This window comes from Phaenicophaeus curvirostris, chromosome 4, assembly GCF_032191515.1.
Source record: "Phaenicophaeus curvirostris isolate KB17595 chromosome 4, BPBGC_Pcur_1.0, whole genome shotgun sequence".
Taxonomy (NCBI): Eukaryota; Metazoa; Chordata; class Aves; order Cuculiformes; family Cuculidae; genus Phaenicophaeus; species Phaenicophaeus curvirostris.
In genome coordinates, this window is record NC_091395.1 from 48,218,469 (window position 1) to 48,238,995 (window position 20,527).

At 34.3% G+C, this 20,527-nt stretch overlaps 1 protein-coding gene across 3 annotated transcripts in view; it reads left to right on the forward strand.

The window, feature by feature from the left end:
* SGCZ (sarcoglycan zeta) overlaps positions 1-19,862 on the forward strand; it is a 419,779-nt gene extending 399,917 nt beyond the window's left edge. For all 3 annotated transcript variants that reach the window (XM_069855985.1, XM_069855983.1, XM_069855986.1), the window contains 2 exons: positions 8,310-8,433; positions 19,513-19,862. In XM_069855985.1, the coding sequence (XP_069712086.1) occupies positions 8,310-8,433; positions 19,513-19,725 (337 nt within the window). In that variant the 3' untranslated portion in view covers positions 19,726-19,862. The remainder of the gene's footprint in view (positions 1-8,309; positions 8,434-19,512) is intronic.
* Positions 19,863-20,527: the final 665 nt, after the last annotated feature.

The window sequence follows — 20,527 nt, forward strand, 5'->3', positions numbered from 1 at the left end:
ATAATAACCTGGTCTTGTAGAAGACAGAGAATAGGTGATTCTCTCAAGAGAAGTTTAAGTTAATTATTTGACATAGTGCTATATCTAATGAGAAATAAAAAAAAGTAAAACAGAGAAGAGTGAATTCTGAGAAATTTTAAGTGCTGTACAATAAGCATGTATAGTTCAAATCCCTCCTTCAGCCTGCAGGAAGGTTTCAAGGAGAGTTTATCTGGGAGTGATAGTATTGCCAGGTTTAATAATTCTCTTTTTGCTACAAGGAGGTACACAGATTTGAAAGCATTGGGAGTCAGAAGGTCTTGAGCACTAGAATGAGAATGTTGTGAAACTCAACAACAGAATGGTGAACATTGGATGAAATATTAGATAGAACTTAGCATTCTACCTCCCAGATGCAAGAGATTCTGCAATAGCCTTTCAAAAGGAGCAACAGGGACGACTTTATTATCAGTGACTGGATTACATTTGTTTTATGATTATTCCATCCCATGGTTTCAGAAACTCACAGATGGTCTCCAAGCAAAGCTGTCTCAGGCTTACAGGGTTGTAAGTATAAATAAAATATCCTATGAATCCAATCTCCAAACCCGTATAAAACCTGGAGCAATAGAAAGCATTTGCCCAGTGCTGAGCTAATGAAAGACAATGCAACTTTACACTCTGTAAGTGTGAAGGCAGCTGAGGCTCTTTCTTTACAGGAAGACCACTCAGGTCTAACAGTAGCTGTGACCAGCACAGGTGCTCAGAGTCTTAGGGTTGACACTCAGGGTTTCTATAATGCCCTGCAGCCTGCTCTTGGCTCCACCAAGGCTTCCTGCATCTGAGGTTGCCCCAGGGCTGTTGCACCACTTTCAGACCCAAGCTGCTGCTGTGTGTTCAGGAAATTTTACTTCTGTGTAGTTCCTAGGACAAAACCACATGCTTTGTCCAAATATTTCATTTTCACAGATATTCCAGAAAGACTATGTTTTTAAATGGAAAATGAACAATAGCCCTCGATGCCTAGGGGCTGGTCTTAGTGACACCAGAACTCACTTCTGAAATGCTTTGGACTCTAAACCAAATACTGTTTTGTTCCACCATACCTGAATACTGGTTTTGGCTGTAGCTTTTCTGATGAAATCTGATTTGTCATACTACTTATAGTCCATAAAACTTTTACTATACATCATTAAGACCAAGTATCCATATTTTCATTTCCTGTCTTTCATGATTTTAAGTAAATAGGTTTGCTACTGAAATAATAAAAAGTGCTATTTCTTGTCTTTTTTTAAAAAAAATTGAGTAGCATTTAATTTCCTTATTCTTTCCTTATACTACATTTTTCCATAGAGATTTTTTCACTTTAATTTTTCTTTTCCCCCCTTCTCAGCAGTATCCCCATTTTCTCTTCAGCCACTTCCCCAAGAAAACAAGGCTTCTTAATTTTGCCGTGTGTCTATTTATTCTATCCCCCCATCTCCCTAATAACTTGTGAAGCAGCTAGGTGTTTTTATCCATATTTGATAGATAGGCAAAAGATCCTGAAGCTTCTATGGTTTTTCTAAAAAACAGTACCTAACTAGAGATGCTAACAGAAAATCACCTAGTACTATTAGTATTTACTGCTGTCAGTTTACCCATTTGTATATGCATGTCTTCAGACTACCCTGAACTTCTAATGTATTTTGCTTCATGGTCAGGTCATGGTTGTAGTAAACAAAGGACCTGGATGTTCTAGCAATGTTGTGGTTGTGGGTGCAGTTTGGGTTCTTGTCGTAGCACCATGTTGGAGCCAGACAAAAGATTTGTAGCTCATACACGCTGGGTATAAGAAGGAGCTTAAGTGGATGGGGATGTTCTGTGGTGAATACAGGGAGTGCACAAGTTTATAAAACTATTAGTTCCACCAAACAACTCATATTACTTATATCTAGAATTATATCTAGAGATTTGCAGAGGTAGTCTAAGCAGTAGAGAAGAATAAGTGATTTTACATTTCTTATTCTGCAGTTTTCATTCTATTCTCAGTTGTATTTCAAGGTAGAATTCACTTCCAAAAAGAAAGAAAAAAGCTAATTGGCTTCTTCATAGTCTCCAAGTCTAGAAGGTAAAAACCCTCTGTCATCTTCTTTCCAAAATGGTGCTTGCCATAAAAAAGTAACTAAAAGTAAACTCACCAAATATTTTCTGAATTTTTTTTTGATGGGGTGTTTTTTCTTGGGCTGTAAAGATACAATCCAAGTATGAACCAGTGGAGAGTATATTCCAAGCTGTCTGCTGTACTTAATCTGCAGAGGCTGAATCAGACCTGTCAAAGGAATTACAGCAGAATAATTTTCCACGTGAGATGCGGATCAAAACCATGTCACAGTTTATTTCAGCTAAAATATAACCATTTATATCAACTTAAGGCACTTTAGGGAAAAAATATTGAAAATATAATTATTAAATTAGAGGTGGTCTAGTGGTCTGGACTGTCACTTCCTAATCACAGAAAGCTAATGTTTTTTTCAAAACTGAGATGTTATGTCAACCAGTTCTCATGTGTCTCCAATTGTTCAAAGAGCCCAGTTCAGCTCATCAACCCCACCCCCCAGGCAATTTATGTTCAGATCTTACTCTTGACAGTCGCTTGAGCATTATCTGTGGGCATGTTACTTCAATCTCTTTCTGACAAGATAGATTTCTATTTTAAGAAAATATATTCTGAGAGACAGCTCAGATGGAAGTATTTCTGTAAAGAAAATAAGCTTCAATGCTGTAAGGATGTCTTGTGGAGTCACAGGGGCATGTGTAGAAGAGGTTTCAGATCAGAACAAAAGTATGGGAAGGGGAGTTTTTTGGGTGGAATAAGGGTAGCTCTAAAATATCAAGGCTATGAGGAATCCTTTCTCCATGCCTTTCCTTAAGGGAATGTTTTGAATTGATTCATATGCAGATCTTTGTCTCACAGCCTGAAAGTTTACATTTTCAAACATGTTGTGATATTTCTCCAAGAAACAAAAGTTCACACCCTAAACCTTACATTTCCACTTATTTTCTTGATTTATAAAGTTTTGAGTTTTAGTAGACTTTGCATTCCAGCATGTACGACTTTTTAGTGCCAGAGATTCCAGTCAGGGTTTTAGTTTGTTATGTTCTTAATAATATTTCTAATTTTGATAATTTTCCTGTCCTTAGCTATTCTGGCAACATCCTCACCCACACTATGTAACAATGATGTATTAAGTTATTGTTAACCTTCTTCACATCACCTGCTTACTTTGTTAAGCTCTTGCTTTAAATATGTGGTCTCTCTAATACTTCTCACCCTTCCTTGATACGTCTTCATTTTTTCTAGTCGTATAATAACAGCACTGAAAAACTCTTCAAGAACATCTTATTGCTTACTTTTCCTTCTCACTATCTATTTTTTTTATATTCTCAGAAGAGATCCTTTATTTCCCTATGTGGAAAAATTGTTTTTCTGATTTATCATCTATGTCAAATAACATGAAAATATTCAGTTGTTTCAAGTGTCACTATGATAATGCAGATCCACTGAACTGAAACCAGTGGCTTGTACTGGGCTATTAGAACTCAGGTTTGAGCCCAGTGAGGTGATTTCTGGGCTAATGAGAACTTGAGGAGTTATAATAAAGGCAGGCTGACACGTGCCAAAGTCAGTGAGACGCAGAGTACGGACATAATATGAAATGATATACTGAATGTCATTCTAATGTTCTAATTTAAAATGAGAAAGTTTCCTCTTTATTGAAGTTTGTTGCTCATGAATTGCAGAATTCAATATTGGAAAAAAAATCATGTTGATATTTACTGGTTTAAGCCATTATCTACTGCATAAAACATTTATTTAACTTTCTCTTACTTAAGACTCCTATTGTCAAGACACAAAAGAGAGCCAAATTGCATGCTTAAAGGTTAAAAACTGAGACTTTCACATGAAATTATGAGAATTTTATTTCTTAATAAAAGATAGTTGATGATCAGTGAACAATATTAAGGATTCATGAGGCCTACACATTTACCCTTCTATTTCAATAAAAACAATTATTTCAACCTCAAAATACAGGCATTTGGTTATAAACATTAGAATAAAACAAGCTTCAGGATTCATATGGATCTTGCAGACATGCAAATTTGGATACATGTAAATGTATCAAAAAGAGATTTTTAGTCACTTTAATATATATGTTTAAGAAGTGCATGTATAATCTCATAAGTAGTACAAGTAATGAGATTAAAATAACTGAATAGTAATTTTATTTTCATACTTGTCCCATTGCGGTATCAAATGCAGTTAATCAGGAATCCTCTGTATAGTTCCAGTGTCTTAAAATAGGGCTTCCAGGTTTTTTTTGTAATAATCATAGAAGTCCCTGGTTATTCCTTGTGGATACTATGGGAGTTTGCAGCCTGGCTGCCAGGAAATGGACTAAATGCAAAACCTACATTTACCTAAGAGCATCAGTATTCAATGGACTCCTTTTAAGACTTTTGGTCTCACTGTAGCATTATTGACATCATTTTCCTTGAGCATTATGGCAAGCTGTTGTTTTCATAATAATAGGAAAGAATATATATATTTAAATGTTTAGAGGTTTATGGAAAACAACGCTTTTGGAATTATTATTTTAAAAATTCTTAGTTCTAATTTGGAACAAAATAGTTTCACTTCTGGAAAAAGAAGTCCCTGGGTTCTATAGGGTTTCAGTGTTAACAATGTTTGTTTACAGGGAAGAAGTTGGAAGAGGGATAGAGAGTCTTGGCACATCCATTTGCCTTCCTTTCTCATCTTTCTGTATCTTACCTCTGTGCAGCCCCAGACTGCCACAACTCTGCTTACAGGCAGCAAGATTGGTGTCACAACTATTTTAATCTACAGAAATCTACAAAAAGGGTACCACATCAAAATATAGATTTTTCCAATGGGTTTACATTTGCAAATCTTTTTTTTAATTTTTTTTTTAACAACAGGATTACCATGCTGACTGAAAAAAAAGCCACAAAATACTTTGCAAGACCATCATATATAGAAGTTGAATACTTGGAAGTATTTCCTGAACCCCACGTGTAAAGACTGCAGTAATGGGGAAAGAAATACCTGCTTTATGTGTGTGATCTATAGTTGACAGCATATTTTTTAATCCACTGTTTGGAATACAAATGCCAAATTTGTAGAGGTTCATATCAGTCATTTTACGAAGTAGCATGGTTGGATCCACTGCTTAAACTGACACGAAGCAAATAAATTATTCACATTTGCAGAGGGAAGTCTTTTATTTCAATCTATCTTAAGAAATACCTTCTGCTAGACAACAGAGCAAAATTAGTATAACATAGATAAATGGTATAATATTAAACTCATTCCTTGTGAGTATGAAGGATATGCAAGAGGTGAATCTCAATATTCCTTAAAACCCAAAATGAAAGATTTTGATTCATTTTTTACATTTCTTTTCTCAGATACAATCTAGGTCAGCCTGTAAACAGAAAATGCCAAATGAAAAATAAATGTTTCTGCATTTCTGATGAGAAATATTTTATTACCTTCAAAGCAACATATTCAAGATATTTGAAAAGTTTCATTTTTAGATGTAAATGCCATTGTGACAGGCCATCAGTAAATCTGAATTTGTGATATGGTATTGTAATAATGCACTTTTCCTTGGAGGGATGAGTATTACAATATGGACTGTTATAATAAGTTTACAGCAGAGATAAAAGCTTTCAGAAATGCAACTAAGAACAGATATTATAAAGCAGCTGTGTATCAAACACAATTCATGCCAAAACATTGAGGAAATAATTTCTTTATATGTATAGACTTTTACAATTCTAGAAGCATAGCGCGTATTGCACAGAGAAGTCACGTTTCAGATGTAATAACAAGACAAGTAAGTTAGTAAGTATAAAAATAGATTTAAGCATTCAATTTTACTAATAGATGGGTAGTGTTTTAAAAGCCATTCTATTGGTCAGCTATTCATTGACTTTTCTACCACATTATTTGATTTCAGGAAACTGCTAAAAAAAAATCTGTTATCTGAAAAAGAAATTACTTCTCCACAGTGTGTAGAAGGCTGATAATAAGAACTTCTTTTCAAGCTGAGAAATTAATTGATCAAATGTCTTCATTTTAAATGAACTGGAAGTCATTCATGTAAATGTAATTCAAGAAAAATTGTGATGAAACTAGACAGAACAACTTAGCTATACAGTGTCACATGCTTTGGAAAAAGAACAGTTTATCCTTCAAACAAAATCACCAATTCTTGAAATACTTTCCTCAATATTTTTTCATTCTCTACCTGCTGAAAAAATTCAGGTCTGAGAGTGGTTTTGATGTTCCGAAACCAGAAATATTTATGACTCTGCTATTACCCATCAATTCAATGCAATAAATATATTTTAAGGCACTTTTGTCTTCATGATTATGAAATGACAGCTGAAATCACTGAGAGATGTTAATATTCCTGGAAAGTAGGTTATAAATCACAAAACTAAGCTGCTGAAAAATATGGAATGGAAGTTTAAAATGTATATAATTCATTTTTATTTAAATTCAAGGTGAAAGTTCATTAAGGAAACATAGTACTTTTGAAAACCTAATTTCTAAACCTTGTCATTTATAAGATTTCCTAAAGGTTTTGGAAGTTCTTTTTCTTCTGTCTTATAATCATCAGTTCACTAACTGCTAAATGAAAAACACCAATGTACATGATTAAATAATTCATGATGTTTAGATTCTTCACAAGGAACTGCAAAACCTCCTTTTAACTTCTCCCTATGGACTGGCAAAAAATGAAAGAAAATGGCTTGGTGCCAACAGAAATAGAGATTTATTTTTTTCTATTGCTCCTATCTGTGTGTATTTCATATGTAATTTTTTTTATATTTTTATCTACAAATAGTGTTTTCATCTCTCTGAACACCTACTTTTAATATTTTCATTTGTGTTGCAAATAAATTGTTTCATTTTTGGTTTGGTTTGGTTTGGTTTTTTCCCTTATGGAGTGTCTGTCAGTGACAGGTTACAAACAGAAATATTTCACAGATGCCATGTCGGTGACTTAGTCTGCATGTAAATATGGCATTGTGGTATCAAAATGATAATCCATCACTATTCCATACACTTAAAAATTCAATACAGTGAAATTCTCTTTTTCAACTGTTTGATAGATCTTTCGTTTTGCTTTTCTTTAGCAAATTCTTTGTCAACCTATTCTTTCCTTTATACATCTGGTACCTCATTATATTTTTGGATGGATGTGACCTAACACTCAAAATATAATTTGTTGAAAAGAGAAATAGGTTGTTTTCTTCAAGCTACTCATTTAGTCATTCCTGTCATTAATATATTTCGTCTTACAAAAAGCCTTTGTTCAGGTAAAGTAGAACTGTGTTCTGTCATTATATTATTGGGATATAAATAGATTAAAAGATGCATCTCATTCTTAAAAGAGGGTATGCAATAAACCTAAAGCTGAACACAACAATAATCTAAATCTTTGGTTTCTAGTTCAATACAGTTTTCAGCCAATCACCTTTCCTATTCAGTGTGTGAGCATGACCGCTACGAAAACCTTGCATTAATACTTCCCTTTCAAGAGAAACCTATACAATACCAAGAGATGACATAGATAAGAAAGTATCATAGTTTTACAGTAAAGCTGATGGAGGATCTTGAGTATAGAGTAGACAGAAATGGAAAGACTAACAGGAGTAGGACAACAATAGCTGCTTTTAGGAAAGATGCCAAGACCCAAGGACATGCTTCTTAAGCCTGTTGCAGTAGGGTTAAAGAGCATAAAGATTGTTTTGCAGAACAGAAAAAAATCACAATCATAGAGACATAACAGATTTTCTTTTCCTCTCCTTCATAGTAGATGCTGTTACCCTTACCTGAAATACAAATGAGCCTATGAAGACTAAGTCATTCTGATCAGTGTTACATCATTATTTAAAACTTTTGAAGTGTTTTATTTTCTTTTTATTTACATGAACATTAATCATCAGTTGCTAAGCAAACTTTAGCTATTAACTTGTCATAATAGAAGCACTCACAAAGGTGTATAGAATATTGCTTAAATTTCAGTATTAGCAAGGTCAATTAGATACTAATGCCAGAAAGCATCACCAAACATACAACGTTGTATCAGTTTATGATTAAATGCTATCTAAAATAGAAATAAACATATACTTTTTACTTCTTTAGATTTTGAAATAAATTTATATCTACATGCATTGGAGATGTTGAGGCTGTGGGGGTTTTAGTGATTTGATTCAGTGGATTTATTTTCTCAGTAGTTGTTTTTGTCTTTCAGACTTGAATCTCCTACTAGATCTTTGGTGATGGAAGCACCCAGAGGAGTGCAAGTCAATGCAGCTGCAGGAGACTTAAAGGCTACCTGTAGGAAAGAACTGCACTTACAATCCACAGAAGGGGAGGTAAGTTCAGCTGGTAGAGAAACGATCAGTGAACAGCTCTATATATAAAGATTTTGGCACAGATTCTTTATCTATAAACCTGTATGAACATGTGAAAACAATTTTGCATTAGGTCACTAGTTTGGCTGGCAATCCACGTATTGTAAAAATACATCAAAGATTACTGGTATGAGACTCCTTTCTTGTTCAGTCCTAAAAAGAACGTAACATTAATGACAATTGTGCAAGGCTATCAAAGGCTCTCAGACTCCTATTAAGAAATTGGGAGAAACAGATAGATTTTCAAATTGTTCTTAGTGGCGCTTGCCAGGTTACAGCATTTTTGCAAAACCATTTATTTAATGTAAATATCTAACTGGGAGTGGAGGTCTTTAGAAATTTTTTGCCACATATGTTTGTATTTTCTACCAAATATTTCCAGATAATTTACACACTATCCAAATAAACAACAATGAACAAAACTGGCATTCACATCTGTGACAGATAATCCTTTGCAATGCACGTTCTTTGCATTATAATGCAGATAGGAAGATTTTTGGCCATATACTGTATCAAAGACCCACTTCAATAATATTTTTCTATTGATGCAAGTGTTTGTCCTGCATAATTAAAGCACAATATTTTCTTGATTCAGAGCACCAAATATTTATATACCACATGTCCCATCTCATTTCTGAGTTTCTCCAACAGCCAGCTCTTCCCACAGTATCTCATCTTTACTTACCACCTCTTGAAATATGAAGTCTTTACTACTATCTCCTAAAGTTGCAGACACAGCAATAGGGACAATTGAATGCTCTTCTAATAGATTCCCTCATCCTTGTCCTTTCAAAGGATATTTTTATTTCAGGGGCTACAGCTTCCTGTAACCTTTCTTGCTTCCCCTCCTTCAATACCTTCCTGTCCCAATCTGATATGTTTCCTACATTTACTAACATTTTTTTTTTCAGCTGTAATGTATTTCTGTGTTACTTCCCTTCATGATATTGCCACAAGGAAAAAGTAACATTCAAATGAAAAAAAAAGAAATAAAATCAACATAGAAGCTATTACCTTTCTTCAGTCTCCCATGATCCCTGAAGTAGTGGTTGTATCTATAACATCTCCATTTAGCATTGTGCATCTCCATGATGCTTTGTACAAATATCTGTGGGTTCATTGGCATTTTTGCCTGTATCAGCACTGTGAGCTTATTCCATGACTTCTAATATTTCTTAAGTGTTTACAATAACTTATTGAAAAGGGAGTTTTGGAAATAATGTCATATGACCTCAGCTGGACCTTGAGAATGGGGACCCAGTAGAAGTTGTAATGGCTATTATGTATTATTCAGAATCTGAGCTCAATTCAGCATTAAATTTTTGTGGGAAAAAATATGACAATGTAAAGCAGACTTTGCTAAACTTCATATTAAAAATCATTATATTCCCCTACATGGTAAGTAAGACTTTACATATCTGTGATTTCCCATGCAGATGTTAGATTGATAATCAGAAATCAAGCTTCCAGTATTTACCCACTCTTTCCCAAGGATTTGTTCTGTATACATACATCTAACAAATTTCAAAGTGTCTAATTATCTCCTGATTACTTGAAATTCCAGTAAGATCTGTAAAGAACTGTGCCCTAAATCAACAGAGAAATTACATCCCGAGGTCTGAACAATGCCTTTACAGTTCACTATTTTATTTTGTGCACTAGGGAAGGTCAGAGGAAAATGCAGAAACCCTTTGGAAGGCATAAGCATGAGCTTCCACAGCATCACCAGTTGTGCAAAGTTACAATGTCCGCATTAGGAAACTGCTGACCTAATTACAGCCTTAACCTGATGGATAAAATGTCTGCGTAGCAAATTATTGATTGGTGTCCTTTCTTGCAGCCCAAAAGATGCACCATAGATTAGCAGAGAATATGGAAAAAGTATAAGGTTTATCATTAGTCATTTTTAGGAAAACATATTCTAAACCAAAATAAAGTATCTATGTCAAAAATAATCCCCATTTTAGTCTAAAAATGTATGGTTTATCAGTCAGGTTTCTTTCACAAATAAAAGAATGTTGTCTTTGTGAATTGGGTCTGTGATCCACTTCTATGATGACATTTTGTACTAGAAAAAGGACAAGGTTTTAGTATTATTCTCACTCTGGTTCACTAAGTTTAATTGTTAATATTTGTAAGCTTATTTTTAAAAAACACCGGTATGTGGACTAATATTCTCCTTCTATAGCATGATTCTTGCCCTATTGTGCCAGAAAATAACTATGTGGCATCTGGAATCAACCAGTTATAGCCATGTAGAAGAATATTATGAATTTACTGTGGACAATTATGAAACATATATTTTACCTAAGAATAATTTCAGGATTTTTTAAAAAAAATATAAACATGTTATGAAATACTTTTTCTCTAGCCTCATTTCTCTTGCAATATAATCTTTAGCCTTCCACATCATAAACTGAAAGCCTCTGCAAGCATTTTGTATTCTGCTGTTTGATACATTTTCTTTTTATTTACTGCCATATTATAATAATCCTTTTAGCCCTATTACAAATTATAATGCTGAATACTGGGGGCTCTAATTTAAACTCAGATTCTACTGCCCTTTATAAAGCTCTTGATCTGCACCCTTGTGAGCTGAGGCACCAGCAGAATCCTTTGATTCAATTATAGCTTGGCATTTAATTGTGAACTATGTATTATTCTATAAATAAAACATAACTGCTAGTTTAAAGTAGCAATCATATACAAGGAAAATGAAATGGGAATCTCCAGGCTCAAGCCGAATATTTTGGTTAACATAAAGAGAAAAAGAACATTTCTTGTCTAGAAATTCAGCAAGGTGACAACTAGTTGACTCCTTTCAGATAAAAACACAAAGCAAAAGTACAGACTAATTTTGAATTCTGTACATAGTAGATTTTGCTAGGCATAAAAATATGTTAGAAATAAATCTGAAACACGTTATCATATATGCCTTGCTTAACAACAATACATATTTCCAACTAGAGCATTTTTAGTCAATTTCAGCATTGAGTTGATGTTTACACCTGACCTGACCTAACCTACTCTAAGCTAACCTAACCTCAAGTAACCTGATCTAACACTAGCATTGTACTTGTACATACATCACATAAATTAATAATAATTGTTGTAATACAGTAGTAATGATACATTAACAATATTAATACTTTTTTTTTTTCTACTGCATCATGGAGCTGAAGTTTTCTGTCTTCTCTTGTCTTGTGAAGTGAGCCGGAAGGGTTGTCTAACGCATCACAATAGAGGATACCCTTAAAGTCATCTAGATAACTTTAATAAAGCACTGTGCTCTATCACACTGCACAATTTCTTGTCTCATCAAATGCACCAAATCTAATTCACAGCCAATTTTAATAACATATTTTCTTTCCTTATCTTGCTTTATGACTTTTATCTTAGTTTCCAGGTCTATTATATAACACTGCTTCTTAGGGGGACTTTTAGAAGCTAATTGCTCTCATTTGGGGGCCATATTGGATGAAAACAGGGCATATGTAAGAGTTCTTTCAAGAGAACGTTGTCGTGACCACATTTGTTTATACGATCTACGTTGTTACATCCCTATGGAGCTCAGTCTGTAAAGCACAATGTCATTACTAATAATAACAAGCTAAAAGAATTATTTGTTGCTGTCCACTCATTGGTCTAACGACTGATTTTAATGGCTATGACAATACATCACCCTCTGAAGGAGAAGGCTGCTAACTAGCCTCAGCCCTTAAGAGATTTGTGCAGTTGCTATGTATTTTTGCAAGCGGCTTCTATGTAAGCTAGGCTCTGCATTTTCATTGCATCCCATTGACTATCAAACACAAAGTAAAGAACAAGAGAAAGACACACAGGGGTTTCTTGTTTTTACAAACATTTATATTAGTCACCCTGTCTATGAACTTTGTCCCTTTTTACTGCTTTATGCTCATGTACTTCCCTGTCAAATTACACTCATTCATAGCATTGTTCATAGACTGTATTTGGTCATTTCTATCATAATGAGGCTGATCCTTCAATGAGGATTACAGATGCTTCATTAAAAAGGTCCATTACTCTTCAAGAAACTTTACTCAAATCAATGTAGCAGACAGTGGTCAAGTTTCTATTTACTATTTTAGCACAACACAGGTTATAAAGCAAATCTCCAAGATTATTTTGTAGCGACTGACAAATGCATGTAGTACTAATATTTTATCTATAATCCTATTCAGTTCTTTAATTCCAGGAGATGTGTTTAAGACAGAGATTAATACTTAAAAAAAATGAAGTAATCTTCCCTTGTAAGCCCAACAACCAGTAAAATTTTAAAGCTTTATTTTCCGTGGGGGTTTTGTCAATGTTTTTTATATTCTGAAACAGGAAAAAAAGGCTTTTATTCAATTATCTGAATACACTAAAATGGAATTACCTTGTTCTGGGAGCTGTGTGCCATAACTATGCAGGAAGGCCTGTTCAAATGCAGCAACATTTTCTAGATTAGTTCAATTCAGCCAAGTTATTTTTTTGTCTGAGATTAAGTGCTTACAAACATTTAATTAAATGTTTGTCATGGATGAAGTGATTTCAATAAAAAATGGCAGGCTCTAGAGCTTAAAATCTACCGTTTATTCACCAAAAACTGTCTTAATAAATGCGTGCTGCATTTTGTTTACAAAGCCCTTTGCCATGGTATTAACCAGTTGACTTGTTACTGTTGTCTGGAAAGAAAGAGATTAGTGAAATGAAGTGATTTTTTTCTGCAATTTTTTTTTTAATTATTGGTTTCAAGAACTGTATTAGGATGTTTTCATAGATATTTAAAATTATTAATATGCCATGCTATTTTTAAGCCAAACCTTTCATTTTCAGCTTAAAAAAAAATGTATGTGTGAGTCAATTTATAGTAGAAAGCACTTTTATGTAGAAGTCAACAACCAAAATACAGTGCTGCTAAGACACAAAATCAAAGGTTTTCAACTGACAACACCCATCTTTTAAAAGTTTGTTCATTGGCAAATTTTGAAGGCCAACACTATAAGCCATTTTATTAGAAAGAGGAAAAGAAGTGATAATAAATAATTTATTATAGAAATAAAACAATTATCTAATATCACATTTTAATCTAGTTCTGATTTGAATGGTAATCGAGTGATAAGTTTTTATACTTCATAGACTAAGCACAAATATTCCAAATACATATCCTTTTCTAGGCTGAACACATAAAAATCAAACAAGCTACATCTGTGTCCTGATTAACTGAATTTGCACAGATTTCTGATATCATGTAGAATGTGATTCTGGGAACTTTTGTGTACAAGGCTACCACTGGCATTCCATAAACACTGGAGCTTGTAAACTTCTACTGCAACTTCCTCAGCAGTCCCATTTGGTCATCCCTAAAAAATATTTTCTTAATGGGAAGAATAAATACATCAGAAAGTTTCTGCTTCTGTAACCGTCCATATAAATTGCACTGGGGTTATAACACAGAAGTTACAATATATGTTTTTTGTTTATTTAACATGAATTTACAAAAACATCAACTTAAAATGAAACATGGCTCTCATAAACACCACTTCAGTACAAAGAGTCAAAACATAAATTTTTCCATTCAATCAGGGACTGTACACTTCACTAATGTACAATGTTATATACATTGTATATACATATGTTAACATATAAAAATTTTAGTTTTCAGATTACAGTCAACTGTCATTACTTCAGGCATAACATGGAATTGGGAATGGGAGTAATGTTAAAAGCAGAGGCTTGCCAGGGTCGCTTTGTCCATGTGTATTTGGTATAATCTTTAGAAAGAGAACGTTTACTACACCAGACTATGCTTTGGTCTAAAGGTCTCATTTGTCTTGTGGTCAACTACTCCTATTCCTGTAGAGAATACATTTTCAATTGACAGGTTGTACTAGATCTTTTTGTCTTCTCTGAATAAACCAAATGTTCAGTTTCGTCCTTGTCATTACATTCATTTTACTGTTCAACATTTCCTCAGTACTGTTATTCATTATTACAAATATGATTCTAAATATTTTGCCAGCATATGCTTAGATTTTACAGTATAAAGGCTATCAAGTTAAAATTTTAATTTTCATTAGGTTTGTATGATTTTTTTTCTTTTTCTCAGAACTACATTTCAGATTTAATGAAGGCTAGTTTAGGTGAACAGCTTTAAAACAAAGGTCAAAAGCAAAGCTAAGTGTTAGAACAAATTTCCCACATGAACTAAAGTACTGAAAATTAAACTGTTTATCCTGTAGTTCATCTTCACCTTGAATACTAAAACATATGGGCATATAAAGATTATCTAGCTGAGTCTAGTTACCTAATCTGTATAATCCTATTTGTGTGTATGCTTCTGATAGGATATGTAGAAGAGCAAAAAGACTAGACAAAATCTTGCATTGCTATAATTCAGATTAATTCCAAAGAGCCTAAGGGAATCCAAAAGGTTTGTTTAGTGTGATATCATTACACTGTGTCCCCACACTGGTTCATGAACACTACCCTTTCAGCTTGCTTTCTTTTCTTCCACACTGACATTTCTGACATTTCTTACCTGCACAAGCCCTGAAATATGCTTTTTTTTGCAGCTCTGTTGAACTGTCTGTCTAATAAAACTGTATGTGAATACATAAAACCCTTCAATATTTATAAATCCTAATTCTTTCATTTAGCTTTATCAACTTAGCCTATCATCTCCTCTCTCGAAAAGACATAGTCAAGGGCTCAGTGAGAACTTTTATACACGGCAGGCTTACATCTCAGTGTAAAATGTCTTGTAGGAATATTTGATATTTACTTCATGCCTGTATCTTGTCCCTTGAAAGTTGTCTTCTTCAATGTAATTCTTTGGTTTGCAGATAAGCTATATTTTCTAGCTTGCCTTCATCTCCTTTTCCCTCTCACTGTTCAGCAACACAGGCTAATGAGGAGATGACTTGCAGAACTCTGTTTGTAAAAATGTATATAAAAGAGTACAATTTTTCCATTCCTACAATATACCCTACAGGCTGATTCACTTTGCTATTTTTATTAGTCAGGAATCAGCTCCACTTAGCACTAAAATGCACAAGACAAAGCAGTGACCTAGGTTTTCTAAAACTGAGGTGTTTAAAGGGAATGATGTTGCTCAGTGTTTAGCTGTCTGATGTGAAATAGCATTTTTCAGTAGCTGCTGCCTTTTCCATTTTGCAAGTACTCAGTCAGTTTCCTACAATGTTTAAACAATGCATAAATGTTTGGTGTTTCAACAACGGATAAATGCCCTCAGAAGGGGCATGACTGGCTTGCATGGCCTTGATACATATGAAGTATTAAACGGAATATCTTGTATCTTTCACAGCACCAAAGATTAGAGAAAGACCATACCTACTGGCTTTTTAACTAGTGTCATCTAGCAGCAGTGTCCCCAGGGAGTATAATACTGTTCAGTTTTTTGTCTTGCCCCTTCATCTCTCCTCTTTAAATACCCCATAACATCAGACACTAAATGATAAGTAGTTTGTGTTTTATGGATGTTGGAGGACTTTTCAGCCATGAATTTAAGTTTTTAGCTGACAACAGGAGGTAAGATGGTATATCCTCAAACATAGACTATGTTCCTCTCAAATTCTTTATGTATTGGGCTACTATGATGATATATTTGGACTCTTGCTTAACCAAAACATAGCAGTGTTGCATCTGTAAATTTAGCCTTTTATTTATAACCTTGACAGCATGTGTACAGAGTAGATTTTAATGCTGGCTTTAAGCAGTCTTTATTAATTCTTTTCATCTCTGGCTTTCCCAGGGATTAGCTATAGGATTCTGTTTAAATTGTACAACCTTGCCAGCTTTCTGCAAAGAAATGGAGCTTGTTAGACTCACCACAGCAAATGCACCCTCACAAAGAGCCCACTTCAGTTTTTTCTCAGACACACATTGCTCACCAGATGCTCTGGGCTGCATGCTGAGACAGGACCTGTCAGCTACCAGTCAAGATAACCACACCAGAAAAACCTGAACTGATCTACATCACAGTGTGAAATTTGTAAGCAGCAGTGGAAAAGCATGAACAGCTGTGCTTAAAAAGGTTGTTTAATTTAATGAGCAGAATAATTGAGCTATATTGTATTGTAATGCACACTGCAGTAAGGTTCTCTGGATTAAAGTCCTAGGGCAGTACACTACAGAACATCTGCAATGAGGGGTTGCAGAAGCATAGGTGTCCTGATATAAACAAATACATAAAATACTGAACTCCTAGAAAAAAAGATAACAAAGTTCAAGAGATTTTAAACTAGCCTTATCTGACACACATACCCTCTGATGTTTTCCAAGTTAATTCTTGTTTGAATCAGATGTCTTTTAGAAACCAATTAATTTTAATTTACACATTTCTCATGCTCTTTCCCCGTCACCACTAAAATTAAACTGCTAACATGTCCAGTCACACACTCAGTCAAAAGTACAAATCGCTAATTTTGTATTGTTGTTGAATTTTCTTACTTCTGTGTCTCCTGCGATAGTGCCTTTTATCACCATATATATAATATTCTAATACCTTATCCTTCCATTTGTTTTAAACAAAATCCTAGAAATACACATTTCTTGTCTTCTTTCATATTCCAAGTATATCAATGTTTGTTGAAAATCAGTATTAAAATTCCAAAAGGCTGCACAGTTTTTTTTGAGATCTTTTTGTTAAAAGTTATCAAGAGCTTCTAATCAAAAGTATATGGCGTTACTGGCTTCTGTTTAATATCCTGTTGAGTTTCTGTTGAAATGGAAAGTATTTTATCACAATCATGTTCAGACATCAATACTTGTTCTTTCTCCAAATACAGAGCTATGCTGAGCACTATTCAGTACAAAAGATATGCATACTTACATAGACTTTACACTGTTGATTGCTACTAGATTTTTATGCAACACTACTGATAACTCCACTATTGCTACATTAGCAGTGGACTTGTTAACATTCATTTTATTCTTGATATAAGAAATGAAAAAATTCATTTTATTGTCTGTCATTCCACTGATTGATGATTACGTGATTTGTTTACTTCCTACATTGTACTGATTCCTAGCTTCTGTAAGTTTGCTATAAAATTCTTTTCCACCCCTCTATTATTTTGTTTTCTTACTATGCTTGCTATAGTTACCTTCACATTTACTGCTAGCTAGACTGTCTGTTTTTACATGTATAATATTTTTTTTCAGTTGTAATTCTTGCAGAACATTACCAAATTGTTCCCAACACCATCCACATTTCTTCCATCTAAATTACTTCTGCCAGGGTTTTGACTCCTAATTATTTCAGGTCTCTAATACTGGACTTTCAAAGTAATGCATTCATGTGTGTGTAAATACATCATTCCTTTGTCACATGAATTACAGAACAAAGATGATAATTTGTTGCATTTTAGTTTTGTAATTAATTTCTCTATCAGTCAGAATGTGAATTAAAACAGGCATCGTGCCTTGCAGATGTCACCTGTGCCTCTGAGATTCTCCCTTTCTGTCCATTTTTGTGTAAATTCCCGCTTAAGGAGGGGTATATTGTTTGGGGTTACTTTCAGCCTGTATTTACTTCAATGATTCCGGTCATTTACAACACTTCTACTGTGAATAGCAACATGACTGCATGTCAGCCTTTGTATGGGATTTTATCCAGCCATCTTAGGGTTTTTTTTCCCCAGCCTGCTCTCCATCATTTCTCTCCACCAGGGGCTTAGTATGCTTCTTCACTGCTTTTCACAGAATCATAGAATAATTTGGGTTGGAAGGGACCTTAAAGATCATCCAGTTCCAACCCCCCTGCCATGGGCAGCTATGCCTCCCCCTAGATTAGGCTGCCCAAGGCTCCATCCAACCTGGCCTTGAACACCTCCAGGGATGGGGCATCCACAACCTCCCTTGGCAAACTATTCCAGTGTCTCACCACTCTCATGGTGAAGAAACTCTTCATAATGTCTAGTCTAAATCTAAATAATCTAAATCTAAATAATAGTCTAATCTAAATAATGGTATCAAGTTGACCTTCTTGATTTTCAGTTCTTCATAAAAAACCCCTAGCAAGTATGTAAGAAACTCACTATTTCCTATCTTCTCAAATTCCTAGTCTGTAGCTGAGGTAATGGCCAATCTTACTTTGGCTCTCACTTTCTCCTTCGATAAATAAAAATAAATTCTAAGCAGCTGGAAACTCATCTGTTTGTGCCAGTGGAAGACATGGGGTTTTCTGCTTTAGTTACATAATGTCTTGACATTGTATATTCAACAGCCTGAAAATGTAACATAAGTGTAAATATCGTGGAACTCAATACAGATTCATGAACATTACTGGTATCTACAGTGTCATACGGATTCATATTATTTTGAATTGAAGGTGATTTAAAAAAACAAAATATTTTTAAATCATATTCAATGTTCAGAAACAAGTGGGAAGAGCTTGATGACCTTCTTAACAAGACTAACCTGAAATTTTTTTTACCTCTTCATTTAGGTCAAATAAGTTCTTTATTTTGTATGTATGACTCTCTACCATTATTTAATTCTTCTCTGGATGTAGCTATTATTAAGCCCCTACAATTTAGCACAGTTCAGCACATATTTTCAGCTGCTTACAGAAACACACTGGGGAAATTTCTTTAATATCACTTTACACTTACTAAAATACAAATTATTCCAGAGCAAGGGTATGCTATTGCCATGAATGAATAAATTTTAATCATAAAATGTGCAAGTGAAAATTCAGTCTATTTAAGCATATTGTCAAAATAGTTCTGCATGACACTGTTTGTATTTGCATAAACTGTGTTGGGATTTGCATATACTGTAGAAATAAGTATTAATAGGTTTACAACTACACAGAGTTAAAACAAGAAATGTTTACAGCTTTATTATTTCTAAAAATCCCTTATTTCTAATATATAGTTCTACTATTTCTAATAGATTATTCCTATTTTTACATATATTTCTAGAAAGTTCATGACTGCCTCAAAATACTTCTTTAAATTATATCACAATGCTGAAAGAAATTTACTTACTCCTTTTTTTCCCCTCTTGTAGATATTTTTAAATGCAGATACAATTCGTCTGGGAAATCTACCAGTGGGTTCTTTTTCTTCCTCTTCCTCACCTTCCTCCTCCTCACCGAGCTCTTCAGCTCCTCGCCAGACTATCTATGAGCTCTGCGCCTGTCCCAATGGTAAACTTTACCTATCCCCAGCTGGAGCAGGCTCCACATGTCAATCAAGTAGCAACATCTGCTTGTGGAGCTAGAATGACTCCAATTTATCCTCACACCAGAATAGCCTTTTGTTACTATCCCTCTGCTTCACAGTTCTGCTCGGTTTCACTTGTGACGAGTTCAACGCTTCAAACGGCCTGCAGAGCAACTTCTTCCAGTGTAAGCAGGAATACAGTGCTGCCTTCTCTTGTGGTTTGTGTTGCCACTCAACACAGAGATAGGAGTGAGATATTCAGAAATCAATGTATTCTCCATCAGGAAACCTGGAATACAATATCATCTTTTGTCCAAAAGGGAGAATTACACAGGTGCCTTTGCTACATGAAGTGAAGCACATAGTTTTGAATTTTTGCAGGACCTGGATATGAACTGCACATATATATATCTATATATACACAATACACAAACAAAGTTGACCAGAATCTGATGGTGAGATTAATTGGTTTCCCCTGTGTGATAAATACCTTTTCTGTCTGAAAGCACAATTTTCCATTCTTTTTTCTTTTGGATGTAAACTTTTATCCTTGAATTTTAAAATTTTGAAGCATTGTGTGATGCTTGCTTTACTAAATTCAATTAAGTAAATGGTTTTTAACACAAAAAGAGACAGAATCCCTCCCTGAGTTTGGTTTCTTTAAAAGTATGTTGTTACTCTTTGTCTACTAAGTCTAGGGTTTTGTACACTAAGTAAATTTTGGAAAGCCTGAGCAATATTACCTTTTAAAAGTTAAAAAGACATCTGCTCTTGTTCGTCAGATTTGAATGGCCTTATATAGTACTTTTGTGGCTACTGCATGGGAAGTGATTGCTTTAAGTAGAACATACAGTTTCTGG